Source organism: Aspergillus piperis, assembly GCF_003184755.1.
Source record: "Aspergillus piperis CBS 112811 unplaced genomic scaffold BO85scaffold_2, whole genome shotgun sequence".
Lineage (NCBI taxonomy): Eukaryota > Fungi > Ascomycota > Eurotiomycetes > Eurotiales > Aspergillaceae > Aspergillus > Aspergillus piperis.
The window spans coordinates 515527-532761 of record NW_020291592.1 but is presented as its reverse complement, the minus strand read 5'-3'; the positions used below and the strand labels follow the sequence as shown (position 1 = coordinate 532761).

The window sequence follows — 17235 nt, the reverse complement described above, 5'->3', positions numbered from 1 at the left end:
TCGACCCTCAAACCTAATCAAAAACAAGTGTGGATTCCTGTCCTGTTATCTTCCCCGCATCTGTGCTAAAAGCTAATTCCCATCCGCTGCTCGCATGCGAGGTTCTTCATCTCTATCCGATCACCACTCAAAATAGGAATGTCGACCCCCGGTCGCCGAACCCACCAGGGATGGTAGGGTCACTCCCGATCTTTTACTTTTCTCCACTTTCCATGAAACTGATTTACCGTCTAGCTGGACCTGCAAAGCCCGCCGTCGAAAGTGTGATCGTGCGCGCCCGACATGTCAGGTTTGTGCTCAACGCGGAGTGGCATGTGAGGGTTATGATGTTCGTCTCCGCTGGGGAACCGGAATTGCCTCGCGAGGGAGATTTACCGGCGCCGATGCGCCTGCCGAGTCGTCAATTCCGCCGAGGCTTCAAGGACGACAGAGAGATCTGCTTCGGGAGAGGAAGCGGCAGTTGCAGGTAGCTGATCAAGTGCGGAAATCTTCTGGATCTGACATCTCAGCAGAGGGAACTGAGGGTAGGTAGTAGTGGCTTCTCGTCTCGTCGTGATGATTGTTGACTCCACTGAACTAGAGTTGCTACTCAGCCCGTTACTATCCGAGACTTGGAAGACGAATCGCTATGCAGAATTGTTCAGTGACTGTGAGTCTGATAGATGTTTACTACTGATTGTGATATTGATCAATATCGATAGTCCTCTCATCTGGCATCAATGTCCTTCACTCCACGACTATGCACGACGGTGAGATACCACTCAAAGTACGACTACCAGGACTGTGTCAACAATCGGAAGCGCTGTATCAAATATGCATCACACTACAGGTCTCTATACGTCCGGATTTGAAGTCTGAATTCTTCGAGTACTTTGACGCGGCCCTGAACAAATTCCGTAGCGAGTTAGATCAGAGCGAAGCCTATTTAGAGGATGGTACACTAACTGCTGGATTGCTGTTGTGTACTATCGGCGTACGTCTCATATTTCTCCATCCCTATCTCCTAAGTTATCAAACTAGTTAGCTGATATGTGAATATAGATTATGCAAGGGATACCGTGGACTATGCATCTCCGAGGGATGTATAACATCCTACAGTCACACAGTGTGATACGGTCGCATGATCAGGTCTCTCCCTTTCGGGCCCATTTGTTAGAGGTAATGGGAATCATGGATCTCCCGACATTCGCGATAGGTAGAAAACACCCATATCTAGGTTTCTGGCGGCAGTACTGTCGCAATCAATCGATGCCGGACCCATCTGAACAGTATGATGTGGAGGTCATGAGTGGTTTACCGCGATCCTTGGTTGACATTTTCTCTTGTATTTATCAGGGCGCAACAGAACAAGATTTCTGGGATTGGCCCGGTTCCAGAGGGTGCTTTATGCAGTGCCAGCTGTGGGAAGCATATCGACTGGCTGGGATGTTGGTGATCCGACATGGTGCAATGCGACTGCCTTTTGAACTGGACGATAACCCAGCACAGCGAGGACGAAGCCAAAGACAATCAGCACTTCCAACAACGGCGGTGATCATCATGCGACTTCTCAGCTGCGTCGACGCTATATATCGAGCGTCCTCAGAAGCAGAGGGAAAGGTTACACTAATCATAAATGCCATTCCTTATCCTGTCTTCGTCGCTGGCCTTCAAACGGATGCATTGAATAAGGACCCCGACTTAAGAGAATTTATCCGGAGGATCCTGGTGGCAATCGCAGAGGGACCTTTCTGGAACAAGCAATATCGACTACTTCTGGAGTTACTGGAAGAGTACTGGACCTATCCTCAAAACACTATCAATATACATCAGATTGCGCAGTCACGAGGAATAGAACTTGGCCTATTCTGATGTGGTTTCGCCATTTTCATTTTGCTATTTACTGTGTTCGCTTTTAGAAACTTGCCGTAGCATGAACCACAACTTGACTGCTTCACCACCCTCCATCAACTCGACTTCTTCAACAACTTCGAACCCCAGTTTTTGGTAGAACGAGATGTTACTCTCACTTGTACACTCTAGTAAGATTGGTTCGTGCTTGATATGGTCCAACACCCATGTCATCGCTTTCTTGCCGAGGCTGCGACCCTGGAGAGAGGGATGAACAGCCACAACCTCCAAATACCATAGATCGGACAGCCGCTGCAGCTTCTTTATACGAGCAATTGTGTCGTCATGGCTCTTCATCATGATCTCTAGTCTCTGAAAAACTCAATCGTTATATTTCGTCCATGCTGTCAGATCGGCTTTCGGAGCATACCTGTACATTGGTACCACTTTCCCGACGGGCGCAAAAGATATCGAGGAAAACCAGCTTGAATTGAAGCACCAGTTTTTCTAAAGTCCATTTTTGATGCCTTCGAGGAGGAAATAAGAGGGCCACAACTCCTGAATCCTTATCCTCATCGCCATCCTCGCTCCAGCTCTCCTTGGCGATTGAACCTTTCACGTTGGGTTCAACAAGGCACGGTTCAGAAGGTCTAGGAGGAAAGCAACGGGCTATCTGGTAAATCGGTCCCGATTGCAGAACTATGCCCTCTGCAACAGCTCGCTGGACCCGACGATATTGCCAGTTGCATATTTCGATGTTATATTTCGACCAGGCCGGAGCTCGAGGGCGTAACCATGTGATCAGAGGATCTTGAGCAAAAGAAGTAGTAATTGTATTTGCAACTGCACTTATTGAATTTCGTTCTTTATGACGATATGTTTCAGTAAAGGCTCCGAGGAGGTGATTGGGTTGGACGTACCGTCGTGGACACGGAAGAGTCGCAACGTTTGATTGGCGGTCATTGCGATCGATGGTTGATACCCTTCATATCAGTCGCAGGTGTTAAACTATTCTTATCGTCGCTTGGAGGTTGCCAACGAAGTATACTTCAGGTTCAATGTAGGGATGATAAATGTCCTGGTGCCGAGGAGAGACGCCTGTGACTAGATTGCAGGGTCAACCTGCTTCTTTTGTTTTGGATCCAAGTTTGATCTGATGCATATTGATAACATCACAAGAGGCTGTTCGCTAACTGCTCGGCCAGCTGGACGAATGATGTCGTGGGGATCACGCACATCAGCCTGTCTTGTTCCCCGAGTGCGGTATGCGGATATGCATTCATCATTCCTTTTCAGGCAGGTCGACCCCATCCCGCACTGGTCTCATCCTTCAGCAGATGGCAGATCGGCTCCATTTGGCGCCAATTCTTATCTCGACTGGGTGCATACCCCCGCATTTGGCTTGATACCAAGTAATTGACTTCCTACCACTTGATAGACATGAGCTATCTGTATGGTGTACGTGTCGGTGCTCCGACTTTGATACACAGGATAGTATATAGCGTTATGACTCCCCTGAACGTCCTTACATCTTGATTGTTTGATATCACAGCGAATGACCCAGTTTATCCCTTGACTGGTCAATATCTTTGTCCTAAATCACCGTGTTCGCTTGGTAGCAAGTCTTAATGGCACAGAATCAGCCCTGCGACCCACTATTTCCTGACCCACACGACAATCTGCCACCTGGGACATTCCGTCTGATCCAAGGTATGAAAAGGCTAGCTGAAGTCATCGCAAATTAATCTCACCATTAAGCAGACGAAGATGAAAGAGCACATGGCAACCGCCAGGTTATGCTAAATCCTGTCCCGTCCAGCGATCCCAATGAACCGTTGGTCGGTATCCCGCGTTTGGTGGCATCCGAGACCACTGACGATTGCAGAATTGGAGTACAGCGCGGAAAATATGCAACTTTACCCTCGTTCTCGCTGTGACGGCACTCATATTTACAGCGTTAGTTACTTCTTCCGTTCACAGATGGCTCTGTGCTAATGGTGGTCGATAGGCTTTCGATCCAGGCAATTTTCTGGCAATTGATGGTAGTAGATCTCGATGTGACATATGCCCAGCTGAACCGCGCCATGTCTGTGAACTTCGTTGGCCTTGCCGTCGGCTGCGTGTTCTTCATTCCTCTAGCGAAGAAGTTCGGCCGAAGACCCGTGTATCTCGTTTCGACGGCCCTCATGTTGGCAACTTCTTTTTGGACGTCGAAGTTGCATACTCTTGCGGAATTGTATGCTACTAACTTGCTACAGGGGCTTGCTGGAGCAACAAATGAATCAATCGTGCAGATTACGGTAGTGATACCCCTTCTGCTGAATCATCCTTTACTGACCCCTACAGATTTCCGACCTCTTTTTCGTGCACCATCGTGGGGGGATGAATGGTTTGTATATGACTATGGTCATGATAGGTGTATGTCAAACCTCCCGAGAAATAATTCTTATGTGCCTGCTCATGACACGCTCACTCATTTATTGACAGAGCTTTCTCACTCCTATGGCGGCCGGGACTCAAGCCACAAATCAAGGCTGGCGAGCATCATACCAAGCACTTGGTATCACTAACGCCGTTCTATTTGTCTTATTTGTGCTTTTCTACGAGGAAACAAAGTATACACCAGTCATCCCCGGCGTCGACGAATCTTGCGAACATACAGTCGACAACATAAAAGCCGATCGCAAACGGGATATTGAGTGTTCTGCCAGTCGAGCCGAAACGAGTCCAATACCAGCAGATCACCACGAGCTAGACTATAGGATCCCAATGAGAACATGGAGACAGCGATTTGCCTTGATAACCTACTCCCCCGAGTCCATTTGGCCATATTTCTACCGTCCCTTCTACGTCGTCGCTGCCTTTCCTGCTGTCCTTTTCTGTGCCTTGCAGTATGCCTTTGGCGTGGTCTGGTTAACTATTCTATCCTCCACCCTCAGCTTGGTATTCCCTTTGCCACCGTATCTCTTCACCTCCGAGCAAATCGGCTTCATGAGTGTTGGTCCGTTTATCGGGAACCTCATCGGGTCTGTCTATGGTGGCTTCCTCGGCGACTGGTCTATATTGTTCTTTTCAAAGCGCAACAAAGGATACTATGAACCGGAGATGCGCTTGTATATTCTTCATTTCCCTGCCTTTGCAATGGCTGGGGGGTTGATAATGTTTGGAGTCACGATTGCACGGGTAAGCCTCACACCGTCGCTTATAATCGTTAAAAGACAAGCTAACGGGCCCCGACCAGGGAATGCACTGGATATATCCCAGTATTGGTGGTGCTCTGTTCGGCTTCGGACTAGGCAGTATCAGCGATGCATCACTGACGTTGGTTATTGACTCCTACCGTGACGTGAGTATATCACACTGCCACTACCTTACTATGAGACACCTTCTCACGAGTTTTTCTTAAACAGATTACTGGAGACGCCTTCACAGGAGTCGCCTTCATGCGCAATGCCATCAGCATCGGCATCCCGTTCGCAATAAGTCCTTGGCTAGACCGATCGGGCGCGCAGAACATGTTTATTGCATGTGGATTTATTAGTTTGGCCATCACCTTGACCATTATTCCCATGGTGGTTTGGGGCAAGCGGATGAGGAGGGCCACCGCGGAGAGGTATCGGATTATGGCTGGGAAATAGATTATTTATTCGGGTTGCACTAGGTACATGGCATGATGGATGTAGAATGAGAACCCAATGTACCCCACAAATGGTCAATGCTGGGTGCTAGTAGTGAAGGAAGCCAAAAGATATAGTAGTCAAATCTACCTGTGCTTTGGAAATGCCCGATACCGAGAAAATCCCGAAGGATTCATCTCGAGACGGTGTGTAGAATCCTTCTCGGGCTCAACTTACTTCTTGTCAGATACCAGTCCACACAGTATGCAGTGGCAATATTTTCTCCAGAACTTTGTACACTACCCAGGAATAGGAACAGATAAGGTGAAACTTAAAGCATACATCTACACATGACCAAACAGTGCCCTAGACGACTGACTTGGCAAACAAAGAAGCCCCCCATTTATAATTTCCACTTACAAAACTTTGCAATAAATCCACAAATATCATTGTGTATTGATAATATGACCGAGCGATATATGGGGAACATAAATTTCGATTGACATTCGACTCTTAGGATGTCTTAACCTCAGAAACAAACTACTTCCTCATATAGCATAGCACAACGGACTCAATCTATTCCACATGGCACTATTGGACGGATGGCCGTTCCGGGCCCACTATGGAGTAGAACTAGTACCTGTCCATCAGGTGTCCAGGTTTCTATTCCAGGGAATGAATACGCCGTGGATCGGATACTGCGCAGCATGGGTATATAATAAGAAGTTATTTTCTATGTTATTGCTTGTTTCGTTTGTGTGAATGTGGTGAGATTGAAGGTGGGGCTTTGGTTTTGTTGTGGCGTGGCTTCGGGTCCGTGAGTTATACACGGGATGGTTGATTGGTGTTCAGAGTTTGATTGTGGTAGTTGATAGATCGAATCGCAGGGGCTTGACTTGCTTTGTCTCTTTGAATGCTTTAATATATTGAAATGCTATATTCTCTGTTTTTCTTGTCGCTAATTAACTGACATTGTGATTTGATGGTGTTAGTTCATTGTGTCGAGCAGGTCAACAACGCAACCAACCAATATATCCACATGATCGGATAAGGATAGAAGTGAGAGAAAACGCTTTTAAGATAGTAGTATACAAAAAGATGGAGCGATAAGAAACTACCACGACACCCGTGGCTCCTCGGGATCCTCTCTCGACCGACTCTCATATTCCACGGTTACATTATCCGTCCGTCGAATCGCTCCCATCGGATGACTTTCAATGCGCCCATTGGTTTCCTCTCGGAGAATGCTCTCCTGACTTCCCGCCGTTGTGACCTCGTAGTCGGGCTTTCGTGGCTTGGACAGCTTGCTATGGTCGTAGGAGGAATCGGGCAGTTGTGAACTCCCCTTGTAGCGGTTGCGACTGTTGTTGTAGGAGCTTGTGGTGCGTTTACCGAGGATAAGTTCGAGAACGGGCTGGAGGGTCGGGGTGCAGGAGGCGATTATGACGACGTTGGACTCGATGCTACATTTAGGTCTGTGTTTATTATCGTATTGTAGATTTGTGAGGATGTCGTAGAGATGGTCTTACTTTGTCCACATGACGAGTTCGGCGGTGCCGTCTGTTGATGTCAGTATTTCTCTTTGGTTGGTGATGGGTATGCTCACAGGTGTAGTCGGTTTTATCGGCTAACCCCTTTAACTGTGTACACTTGACGATGGCCATTGCGGAAGCACTGCTAGGTTAGTCGCTGATTCCTCATGAATATGCATATACTTACACCGAGCCCAGACCTAAGGCTGCGCACAACGCGAGCCGTTTGCGCAACGACATGTGGAGTTTCATCAGCACCGTGCTCGGATAGACGGCCAGCATCAGATCGACAAACGCGGATAGGGCTGGGTTGTCAGTTGTTACCAAACATCAATGGTCGCATGAACCAACCTCCAGTGAATATTGCGTAGTCGATCAAGATCCAGACGTCTTTGCAAGTTGCCTTGCCTTCTGTCACCAGATGTGTCTTCCACAACGCCTCGGGCGGGTCGCACATCGTGAACAGCACAATGATGCATATCCCTGACACAACCGCAGCGAATCCAGTCAATGTCCATAGACATATGCGCTGAGTCATACTTGGGTTGAGGATCCGATTGAGCATCGCAGTCACCGCCAGCTTCGGAATCGCGAATGAGATTATCCCGGAAAGAAAGCTCAAGCAATTGAGGAATGTGGCACGTTCCACAGTTCTTTCGCTCAATAGCCATGCATGCTTCCCATATCCCATATCCACGTTTATTGTCGTGATGGCACAGTAGACGACTCCCATCACCTGTTGAAGTTAGTGTTGTATCCTTCGCATGGTACATACATACCAACGACGCTGTGATCAGCCAGTCGTCCGGTCCGAGGTTGTGCAAAAGACTTGTCCTGATGTACATGCGCGCTATGACAAGGACGGATGTGAGACCTGTCAGTGCCCATAGGACCGATAGGATCATCGGACCTTTATTGTCGCTGGCATTTCCATCTTCTGACGAAGCCATTGTTGCGTGTAGCACAGGATTTCGTGACGTGACACACAATCGAACGAGGAACACGTAGCATGAATAAGAATCCAGATATTTACGGTCACCTGCAGGGCAAGCAAGGGAAACGCAGACAGTATTATTCCGACAAGCGAAGGATTTCAGCCTCCACCTTCATTTGGCGAACTGTTCGATGAGCGGGTGACATCAAATTCTCCTTGAAAGGGAATTGCGATGACTGATAGACATCCCTTACTTCCAGTAACCTCTCCTTTCGTGTATTAATCGTTTCGTTCTTTGGCATTGGTAGCCAATAATTCTCTCGATTAAAGGTGAGCCAGCGAGGTCACAAATCCCGTGTGGCGGCTAAGGCATAATACGGTGCTGATGCTGGCAGGGATTAGCTGGTCTGGCTAGCCCTGGATCGTCCACTTTGGTAGCCTTACAGTAGATCCGTGCCACTGGTGGATAGACAAGGCGAACAGTCACAAACTGGATGTCCCGCTGGCAGGACAGGATTCATATGGTCAGTTGATAGACGGGTAGTGGGGCCGCCACCACGCCGTTGAGAGGAAGCTTAACATAACCATTATACCCCGAGCCACTGTGATGGGTCCGATTCAATATACCAGCCATAAGTCCCTCTCAAGGGTAATACAATAGCGAGGTGGTACTTTTTTCTGGCCCTTGCTCCAGAGCTATGAACCGGGATACAACGATCAAGAATGAAGTGTAGATATTTGAAGACTATCAAATCTGGCAGTATGATCACGAAAGGTTCTGGATGGAGCACTCAAACGCCGAAGGATCGCTAGCTCGTTCTCAAAGGAATATCGGACCTTTTAAGGACTCCAATTCTCAATTTACACCAGCAGGCTGGGTCACACCGTTGGGCCCATCCGGCTGAATGGACAACTGCCAAGTCAGACCAACAGCAATGGTGTGTCCTAGCTATTGTGGTAGTTGGTTATGCTCCCGTGTCAAGGCTCAATATGTCAGGTACTGTGCAGTAGTGGACTCTCCTGAAGTTCGATCTAAGTCGCACATTGTTATACTTATCATTGACTGTATCAGCTCATATTTAATATGGAAGGAATGAATGTCTAGGCGCCATGTGTTGATACTTGATTCAGAAGGGCACGGTCTACCGGTAGATACCCGAGCAAGAACCTTTCCTAATCTGTCCATGTACCCAGTTTCTAAATTACCCCCCCGTTATGGCTTCAAAAGAGGTACGTGTACGCGTCCAATGATGATCACGATCCTCCTGTCGGTACTTTCCCGCCACGTTGTGTACTAACGGTGAAGCCCCTGAACTAGTAGGGTAATGCTTGGAATGGAGCACGGTAAGGGCGGCCATGAAATACTCTTTTGGGATAGTTTCTCCCACCTTGACCATCCTTTCAGGTTTCAAGCCTTGTCCATTATTGTACCTTCCGATAGGCCACGGCACCAAGTTATGGTTCATAGGGCCAACCACTATTGTTATAACAGAGCCGTCGTCCGCGATATGACCTGTCGTTCACAGATTCCCCTTCATTTGTCTAACCATTGTCCAATATACATTATAAGCCACCATGATAAGTGCAGCAGAGGGCAGCCCCAATGGCAACAGCTGCTGCCAGCCAAACGGCAGGATGGACGATTATGCACAGCAGGCCTTTGTCGATGACAACATTGCCATATCTCCAAATGCCCCTGAGGAGGTCCCCACTCTTCTAAAGCGCATAGCATTGCATGGTGAGGCTTACCTCACAGAGAATGATGAGAACGAGCGAACGAAGATTCTCGATGCAGCGCGATCATTGGTCTACGCTCTTGAGACTCCTCGAGAAGCCATCATCCGACACTGCTGGTCCCAGGTGAGCCATAACTACTAGCTAAGCAAAAGTGAAAGCATACTAAGGGGCACGGCAGAGCACACTCTATGCAGCCTTGGAGACGGGCGTCGATCTGGGGCTTTTCACTGCCCTATCGCAGAACGACAAACCGAAGACATCTGGCCAACTTGCCGCAGCTACCGGTGCCGACCCAACGATGCTTGGTAAGTAACCACGCTGGTATCATATTTATATATTTATGGAAGTTAACTTCTTAGCCCGCATCTTGAAGCATCTCGCGGCCATGGGTGTGATCACGGAGACTGGTCCTCATGAATACCGTCGCACGGGATTTTCCATGTCAATGATGTGCAATAGATACAGTGATTCTTATCCTTGCATGTAAGCTACACTCACGTCCTGGCTATGTTAGCTATTAACTGGGCCTAGGACTGGTTGCATCACTGATGGCGTCCTAGCCCTTCCCGCCCAGCTCAAGAAAATGGGCTACCGAAACCCCAGCGACGGGAAAGATTGCGCCTTTCAGCGTGGGTTCAGGACACCGCTCCACTTTTTCGATTTCCTCACAGAGAACCCTATCCATGCCGTCCAATTTAACAATCACATGTCCGTATACCACCAGGGACGACCGAGCTGGATGGATGTCGGCTTCTATCCGGTGTTGTCGCTAGTTGCCGAGGCAAATATCAGTCATCATGACGCCTTGCTTGTCGATATGGGGGGAAGCTTGGGACACGATCTGTCAGAGTTCCGCCGCAAATGGCCACAGGTGTCAGGTCGGCTTATTCTTCAAGATCTACCTAAGGTTGTGGAACAGGCCAGAAGCATGAACCTGGATCCGGCTATTGAGCTCATGACACATGACTTCTTTACAGAACAACCGATCAAGGGTAAGTGCTGTATAAAGCCATTTAAGGCAATGGCTAACATTTATGCAGGCGCCCGTGCGTATTACATGCACTCTGTTTTGCATGACTGGACAGACGATGACTGTCGTCGGATATTGGCTAATGTTATTCCTGCTATGAAGCGGGGGCACAGCAAGCTTTTGCTAAATGAGAATGTTATCCCCAGCACGAATGCATACTGGGAAACTACCAGTCTGGACATTATCATGATGGCGGACTTTGCGTCGACTGAACGCACGGAGAAGCAGTGGCGGGCGCTGGTGGAATCCGCCGGTCTCAAGATTACCAAGATATGGACTGTGCGGAGGGGCGTGGAGAGCCTTGTTGAGTGCGAACTGGCTTGATGATGCTCTCACTTTTTCAACAGAACATCTAGGGGTTTATACTAGTAGCATTATTCTGCTTATGAGACTTGTGTCATGCTGCGTTGATCTTACCTCTAGTGTGATACCTGTATACCTTATGATTCAAGCTGCAACTTCATCTTTACACAGTTAATGAAATGCTCTAACTTCCCTGGCATGTTGTTGGGACATCTGATAAAAGAGAATGGTATCCAAGACATAGTCCCATCGAACGGACGGCTATAAGTACCAAGCGCAAGGGGTTGATTAACAACCAGTTATGTGACACAAGGAGGTATTAAACCAACCTTGCAGCCTATAAGACAAAATCTAGACGACGTATAACATCCAATCTGGGTGCCTGGCAGATTTTATGTGTCCCATCCCACTACCCCCTACCTACCCAGTATCTCAACAACCCCTCAGGAGCCATAATGCATCTCCACCTACCGAAGTGGTTTAGAATCCTCCGATTTCTGTCATTCTGCTGTCTCACGGCTGTCATCCACAACACCTACCCAAAACAACACTTACGATGAACAAGTGAGCCTATACCATCACAACAGTCTCGCACTGACAATTCCCAGAAACGAAACTCGTTCGCCCCAGGTAGATGACTACCCAAACTTCGACCTTGGTTCCTACCACCGACCCATCGCCACATCCTCCCCAGCTGCCCAACGATGGTTCGACCGCGGTCTACTCTGGTCCTATTCCTTCAATCACGGCGAAGCAGCACGATGCTTCGAACGAGCTGTCGAATGCGACCCCACTTGCGCACTGGCATACTGGGGCATCGCATACGCTATCGGACCGAGCTACAATATAGCCTGGGGCTTCTTCGACATCCCTAGTCTCATAGCCACGGTGCAAAAGGCATGGGATGCGCTCAATGCCGCTCAAAAACATGCTACGCATGCATCCCCACTCTTCCACATGCTGCTCAAAGCCATCGCTACTCGGTTCCCTACCCCAAATAACATCCCCGCTCCTACAGAGATGAGACAGTACAATCAGGCATATGCAGATGCCATGCGCGTCGTGTATAAAGCCTACCCAGATGATCTCGACGTGGCATCGTTGTTCATCGAGGCGCTTATCTGCGTTAATCCGCGCGAGCTGTGGGATATGAACACAGGTGAAGCCAGCAGCTCTCATACTCTCGAGGCGAAGGCGGCAATCGATAGTGCAATGACAAGTCCAGAGGGTCGAGAGCATCCTGCCCTATGCCATCTGTATATTCATCTCATGGAAATGTCGGCTACTCCGGAGGTGGCCCTGCCTGCTGCAGACAGACTGCGTCGTATGATCCCGGATGCGTCGCATATGGTGCACATGCCTGCGCACATTGATATGGCTGTTGGGGACTATCGCCGGGCGATTGATTCCAGTGATGATGCTATTGCAGGCGATGATATGTTCTTCGCCACATTGGATGCATCTCCGCTATACGTGGCCTATCGGGTGCATAACATTGTCACGAAGCTGTACTGCGCTCTGATGTCTGGCCGGTCGCGAGAGGCCATGTTGGCTGCGGATAAATTGGACGAGGTGGTCGATGCGAAGTTACTGGCTACTAAATCTCCCCCAATGGCAGACTGGACGGAGAGCTTTCTAGGTAGTCATGCCCACGTCCTCGTGCGGTTCGGTCGCTGGGGAGAAATTCTACAGTTAGAACTACCAGCACCACAAGACCGAGCCTTATACTGCTGCAAGACAGCTAACATCCTGTACGCCAGGGGCCTCGCCTTCAGCGCCCTAGGACGTATCCAGGAGGCAGAAGTCGCCCGGCAGGAGTTCGAGGAGGCGCGCAAGCGGGTGCCGAGATCCCGGATAAATAATTTGCCTGTTCGGCAGGTCGATTTCCTTGCCGTCGCATCTTTGATGTTAGCAGGTGAGTTGGAGTACCGCAAGGGGAATATTCAGTTGGCTTTTGCAACGCTGCGTCGGGCGATCGAGCTAGAAGATGGCCTGGCGTACTGTGACCCGCCGGCCTGGATGCAGCCCGTGCGGCATGCCCTAGGTGGGTTGCTGCTGGAGCAGAAGCGGGTCCCCGAGGCGGAGCAGGTCTTTCGGGAGGACCTGGGCATGGCGCAGGGGTTTCCGCGGCGTAAGGGCCGGTTGAATAACGTGTGGGGGTTGCATGGGCTGCGTGAGTGTCTGATGGCTTCTGGGAAGCTGGATGAGGGTCGTGTTGTCCAGGTGCAATTGGATATTGCGTTGGGGTCGGCTGATGTGCCGATCTCGACTTCGTGTTATTGTCGCTTGTCTGCGGTTAATGGAAAGGGCTGCTGTGCTCGTCTTTGATGATACGTTTCCTACAACAGCACAGCAAGTATGTAGTCAGAATGGGTCATCGCATCTGTCACTTCAACATGGCAGATGTTCGGAAAGCCTTCTTGGCAGTATTCACAGGTTTATATAATACACTTTGTACAAATCCGTCACTTCTATATACAATCCCACATTCCGTAACCATAAATTTGAAAAGATATTTACTCCGTGCGAGGATCCTTCCAGAGGGGATCAACGAAATAGACCAGCCCATGCGCCACTGCTGCAGCCAGGGGACCAACCTAGTTTCGTTAGTACGTGTTCCACAACCAATTGAGCCGTCAGGGATAAAACTCACCCAATGAATCCAATGATACGTCGGAAATTCACTCGCGACATATGCGCCGAAACACCTCGCTGGATTAACGCCTGCAGCATGTCAGTCACCGTGCTTCAATTTCGAGATGTGAAATACTCACTAGCACCAATATAGCCCTCCCTCGTAAACGCCGTTCCCCACGTAACAACTCCCAACACGACACCGACCAACCACGGCGAAACAGCATGACCAAACACCTTGGCCTGTCTGGGGTCCAAGGCAACACCAAACGCCAAGAAAATCAAAATCAGACAAGCAAAAAACTCAATGACCAGCCCATCAGTTGCGGACACCATGGTCGAGTCGATGTGGCATCCTCCCACGGTAAACTCACGCGTGCCGTACGCGGAGTGCATGGCAAAGCCGGCGAGTGCGCCTCCCAATGTTTGGCCAGCCAGATAGAGGATCATGCGCGGGAAAGTGATAATGCGGGCGAAGAAGGTGGCGAGAGTGATTGTGGGGCTAATGTGGCCACCGCTGGAGGGGGAGAAGGTGTAGATGAGGAGTGGAGTGAGGAGGAGGTTGGTGAGGCCGCCGAATGCTGGGGAGAAGAAGGTGACCGTTCCGTAGACGCCGGCTTGGCCTTTGGGAGATGTTGTTGCGGAGAGTGGGTGAGTTGTTACCCAACAGGTGATGAAAACGTTCATCATACTTGCTGTTGATTATACACTTATTAACTTGGGGCTCATCTTTGGTATGGGGTAGGGCTTCGGAGTATGCGGGGGAATTACCTATGCATTCTAGCACAGCAAACTTCCATAGATCCACGCTCAGGAACCCCCGCAAGTCGAATATCTCTTTTAGTGTCATGCACGGTGCTGCGTCGGGCACCTTCTCTAGCACCTTTGAGTTCTTGGGGTCCGTCCTATCAACTACGAAATCCTGGTTTCCGCCCATGCGGCCCGCGAACGGCGGGATGGCGGGCTCGAGCCCATGGTGCTGGGGATGTGTTTCGTCGCTTTCATATTCGGGGAGATAAGTGACCACCATGGTTCGTTTGGGTGAGGGGGTGCGATGACTGCTGCTGCTGCTGCTATCGAGATAAGTGGTTTGTTTCTGCAGCATGTCAGAGAAAGATAGGAAAAGATAAGAAAGAATTGCACGCAATTGATCGCGTGGTGAAGGGGACGTTTTTGTGATCGGAAGGCCCCGGTCTAGGGCTGGAGAGGCGCGATCGGGATGAAACGGGATGCAGAAATGGTGATGGTCGGTCGGCAAACTCGGGGGCGCCGCAGAATTGTGGGTCGTTTAGCCGAGATAAAGAAGGCTTCTAGAAAATATTTGCAAAATCTTTCTGTCGACTTGAATTGATCGGCCAGTGAGAGAGCCGAATTGCCAGATAAGCTACGGCCGATGGCTGGCCGTGGGGATCATCCTTCAACCGACCGCATTGATTGTGGAGATGGCTGTCTGTGCTATCATCGTGCCCTTGCAACCACTTGCTCTATATGAGACGGGAATACCCCGATGATTGGTGTGGCAGTTTGGTAGCGAAGTCAGCTTGGGGTCCGGAGTAGCGGTACCATTTTCGTGTCCGTGATGTCACTCGGCATTTGACCCTGCTGGCCCGGCTCTGAACAGGTTATCTATGAGCCCGCATGGTGCAGCATGGTATGAGCGTGTCTCTGTGCTCGGATTTAAATGCACGGTTGTGCACCACGGAAGCTGCCTCGCCTCGGTCGGGTGCCGGAGTCTATTTCCATAGTTTGAGTGGCACTCTTATTCCGATGGTTCGGAAGCGCCCTCGGCCGTTGACCGAAACTGGGGCATCACATTCTTGTGCACGGGAGGGAGTAGAGTAGCTGTTAGTCAAGGCGTCTCAGGTTGCTACTAGTATCCAATGATCTGTTGAGTTATGACACCTCGAAATTCAGTCTATGAGGCCGGGATAATCCCAGAACATGCCACCTGCTCCCGAGCGCATGCCAGCGATCTTGGCGTTACATCATGCTCAACACAGTTAAATGCATAACTATTATAGATGACACGGTCCTAACACGATTATTCCGCAAGACAGTATAACATTCCTTTAGTGTTCATTTTGTCAATGATCTCGCGACGCGTAGCCCGAGATATATATCCATAATTGAGCCGGAAAGAGATAGCACCTAAGAACCACTGCCAGCGGCGCTCTCAGACCAATTTGATTAGGAAAACTGAATCAGGGTATCATATGCTAACCTCTAAATTCATTGAATGTGCAAGAATTAGCAACCAATGTGTAGGTGGTAGAAAGCAAAGAAGTTGCCTAAATTGGCACTGGACATAAATTTGAGGATAGTTGTAACGGTGGTGCCACTGTAACACGGCATCGCAGTCGTGATAAGTAATAGTTCCTCTGACATTCAAGGACTAGTTATAGCTAGGAAACTACATTCATCGATAATGAAACTGTCATGCAAGAGCTTCCAGCCGACCACCGCTAGTCCCGAGGAACACGGTGGTTGCGTGTACCATATGCAAGCTATCTTCTAAAATGGCATGACCCACTCGGGCCCGCCTATCCCTACTTAGAAGAGGAACGGCACCAACATGCGTGTTGTGTGACGATACTCCTTCCACTGTTGACCAAACGTCTTCTCTAGCAGTTCCTCCTCTTCCTTGATTCGTACCCATCCGATCGTCGGCAGGCATATAGCCCAGAACCACCAATGTATAATGGTCACTACGTGCCAAAGTGGTAGATCTGGCATTAAACATGCAAGTACACCATCCTCTCTTGCCCAGAAATACAACGCTGCAGAGGCCTGGATGGCTAATCCAGCGTATGCTGGATGACGAACGTGGCGATAGATACCCGTAGTGACAAGACGATCAGGCTTTGAGAGAGAGAACGTGAAGCATGAGCCTAGTTGCCAGAAGGCGAAGATACGAATGCAACTACCGAGGCAGATCAATGCGAGAGCAGTTGTGGTTCTGCAAGTGAGAGCAAGGTGATCGTGTCGGGCATGCTCTAAATTCGGGCAAAGCGCTTGCTGCTGTGTTTGTGGAAGAGTGACGAGTATAGCGTGAAAAAGGCCCACTACGAGGTAATACACTCGGTAGACTGAGGACGCAGTGACCACACCATACTTCTTCAGAGAGTCGGTCGCCACTGGTGATGAGGTATTCGAGCACTCCAGGCTTTGGCTGTTCAGCAGGGTCGTTACCGCTAAAACAAGGGAGAAGATGATCTGCATTCTGAGAAGACTATTTCATAAAGCAGATCTCAGTCTGGGGCCGCAAATCTTCACCCAAAATATATCAGCAAAGGGCCGAGCGCCCTCTAGGTAAGATCCGGCAAGAGACGTCGTTCTGCTAAGCTTCCTAGCCCTGTCAATGCGCATGCAAGCATCCGAGGCCACTGTGCCACTGCCGTGGAAGGTGTTGCGAGACTAACAACGAGGTGAACCGGTCACACTGACAGAGACCCACATTCCTCAACATGATGCAGCAAACCTTGTATAGACTTCATTGTTCCAGGGTCAGTTGCACTGTTCCGGCCAGGTGGTCGATTACCACATCAGGAATGACACATGTCATACCGCATTCCGATACGTGGACCATGCCGTGTCTCAATGGTAAGCTACACAACTTTC

General features: G+C 49.5%; 8 protein-coding genes across 8 annotated transcripts; 4 read left to right on the top strand and 4 right to left on the bottom strand.

The window, feature by feature from the left end:
* Positions 1-126: 126 nt before the first annotated feature.
* BO85DRAFT_412258 (Zn(II)2Cys6 transcription factor) lies at positions 127-1851 on the top strand (the record flags this gene model as incomplete). The annotated part of the gene is made up of 5 exons (XM_025657559.1): positions 127-173; positions 235-524; positions 581-649; positions 702-973; positions 1042-1851. Exons 1-5 carry the CDS (start codon positions 139-141, stop codon positions 1849-1851), a joined length of 1476 nt encoding a protein of 491 aa, XP_025519594.1. The 5' UTR covers positions 127-138.
* On the bottom strand, positions 1816-2990 carry BO85DRAFT_388609 (GNAT family N-acetyltransferase). The gene is made up of 3 exons (XM_025656715.1): positions 2751-2990; positions 2261-2694; positions 1816-2202 (listed from the first exon to the last, which is right to left on the bottom strand). The coding sequence occupies exons 1-3, from the start codon at positions 2791-2793 to the stop codon at positions 1876-1878; spliced, it is 804 nt and encodes a 267-aa protein (XP_025519593.1). The 5' UTR covers positions 2794-2990; the 3' UTR covers positions 1816-1875.
* Positions 2991-3176: 186 nt separating this feature from the next.
* On the top strand, positions 3177-5650 carry BO85DRAFT_388608 (putative MFS transporter). Its single transcript, XM_025656714.1, has 8 exons — positions 3177-3540; positions 3592-3668; positions 3716-3786; positions 3839-4130; positions 4177-4248; positions 4318-5013; positions 5072-5176; positions 5241-5650. Exons 1-8 carry the CDS (start codon positions 3459-3461, stop codon positions 5466-5468), a joined length of 1623 nt encoding a protein of 540 aa, XP_025519592.1. The 5' UTR covers positions 3177-3458; the 3' UTR covers positions 5469-5650.
* An 806-nt stretch (positions 5651-6456) lies between these two features.
* Positions 6457-7954, bottom strand: BO85DRAFT_412251 (uncharacterized protein). Its single transcript, XM_025657558.1, has 6 exons — positions 7759-7954; positions 7331-7715; positions 7167-7284; positions 7054-7121; positions 6977-7007; positions 6457-6910 (listed from the first exon to the last, which is right to left on the bottom strand). The coding sequence occupies exons 1-6, from the start codon at positions 7927-7929 to the stop codon at positions 6562-6564; spliced, it is 1122 nt and encodes a 373-aa protein (XP_025519591.1). The 5' UTR covers positions 7930-7954; the 3' UTR covers positions 6457-6561.
* Positions 7955-9488: 1534 nt separating this feature from the next.
* BO85DRAFT_501089 (o-methyltransferase) lies at positions 9489-11004 on the top strand (the record flags this gene model as incomplete). The annotated part of the gene is made up of 5 exons (XM_025664156.1): positions 9489-9773; positions 9829-9955; positions 10010-10133; positions 10182-10642; positions 10691-11004. 5 exons carry the CDS (start codon positions 9489-9491, stop codon positions 11002-11004), a joined length of 1311 nt encoding a protein of 436 aa, XP_025519590.1.
* A 434-nt stretch (positions 11005-11438) lies between these two features.
* Positions 11439-13438, top strand: BO85DRAFT_501087 (uncharacterized protein; the record flags this gene model as incomplete). Its single annotated transcript, XM_025664155.1, has 2 exons — positions 11439-11461; positions 11571-13438. The coding sequence occupies 2 exons, from the start codon at positions 11439-11441 to the stop codon at positions 13309-13311; spliced, it is 1764 nt and encodes a 587-aa protein (XP_025519589.1). The 3' UTR covers positions 13312-13438.
* A 61-nt stretch (positions 13439-13499) lies between these two features.
* On the bottom strand, positions 13500-14647 carry BO85DRAFT_483695 (aquaporin; the record flags this gene model as incomplete). The annotated part of the gene is made up of 4 exons (XM_025663174.1): positions 13500-13580; positions 13637-13707; positions 13758-14312; positions 14389-14647. The coding sequence occupies 4 exons, from the start codon at positions 14645-14647 to the stop codon at positions 13500-13502; spliced, it is 966 nt and encodes a 321-aa protein (XP_025519588.1).
* Positions 14648-16048: 1401 nt separating this feature from the next.
* Positions 16049-16902, bottom strand: BO85DRAFT_501085 (methyltransferase family protein). Its single transcript, XM_025664154.1, has one exon. It carries the CDS (start codon positions 16834-16836, stop codon positions 16168-16170), a length of 669 nt encoding a protein of 222 aa, XP_025519587.1. The 5' UTR covers positions 16837-16902; the 3' UTR covers positions 16049-16167.
* Between the last annotated feature and the right edge of the window lie 333 nt (positions 16903-17235).

What these genes read in the sequence shown, in the direction of transcription:
- BO85DRAFT_388609 (XM_025656715.1), bottom strand. Translation starts at nt 2,793, where the DNA reads ATGACCGCCAATCAAACGTTGCGACTCTTCCGTGTCCACGACG. An exon ending in ACTCTTCCGTGTCCACGACG is followed by an intron (nt 2,695 to 2,750) that starts GTACGTCCAACC and finishes ATCGTCATAAAG; the next exon opens with AACGAAATTCAATAAGTGCA. An exon ending in AAAGTGGTACCAATGTACAG is followed by an intron (nt 2,203 to 2,260) that starts GTATGCTCCGAA and finishes TGAGTTTTTCAG; the next exon opens with AGACTAGAGATCATGATGAA.
- BO85DRAFT_388608 (XM_025656714.1), top strand. Translation starts at nt 3,459, where the DNA reads ATGGCACAGAATCAGCCCTGCGACCCACTATTTCCTGACCCACACGAC. An exon ending in GCGATCCCAATGAACCGTTG is followed by an intron (nt 3,669 to 3,715) that starts GTCGGTATCCCG and finishes TGACGATTGCAG; the next exon opens with AATTGGAGTACAGCGCGGAA. An exon ending in TGACTATGGTCATGATAGGT is followed by an intron (nt 4,249 to 4,317) that starts GTATGTCAAACC and finishes ATTTATTGACAG; the next exon opens with AGCTTTCTCACTCCTATGGC.
- BO85DRAFT_412251 (XM_025657558.1), bottom strand. Translation starts at nt 7,929, where the DNA reads ATGGCTTCGTCAGAAGATGGAAATGCCAGCGACAATAAAGGTCCGATG. An exon ending in CTACGCAATATTCACTGGAG is followed by an intron (nt 7,285 to 7,330) that starts GTTGGTTCATGC and finishes CTGACAACCCAG; the next exon opens with CCCTATCCGCGTTTGTCGAT. An exon ending in CGATAAAACCGACTACACCT is followed by an intron (nt 7,008 to 7,053) that starts GTGAGCATACCC and finishes TGACATCAACAG; the next exon opens with ACGGCACCGCCGAACTCGTC.
- BO85DRAFT_501085 (XM_025664154.1), bottom strand. Translation starts at nt 16,836, where the DNA reads ATGCAGATCATCTTCTCCCTTGTTTTAGCGGTAACGACCCTGCTGAAC.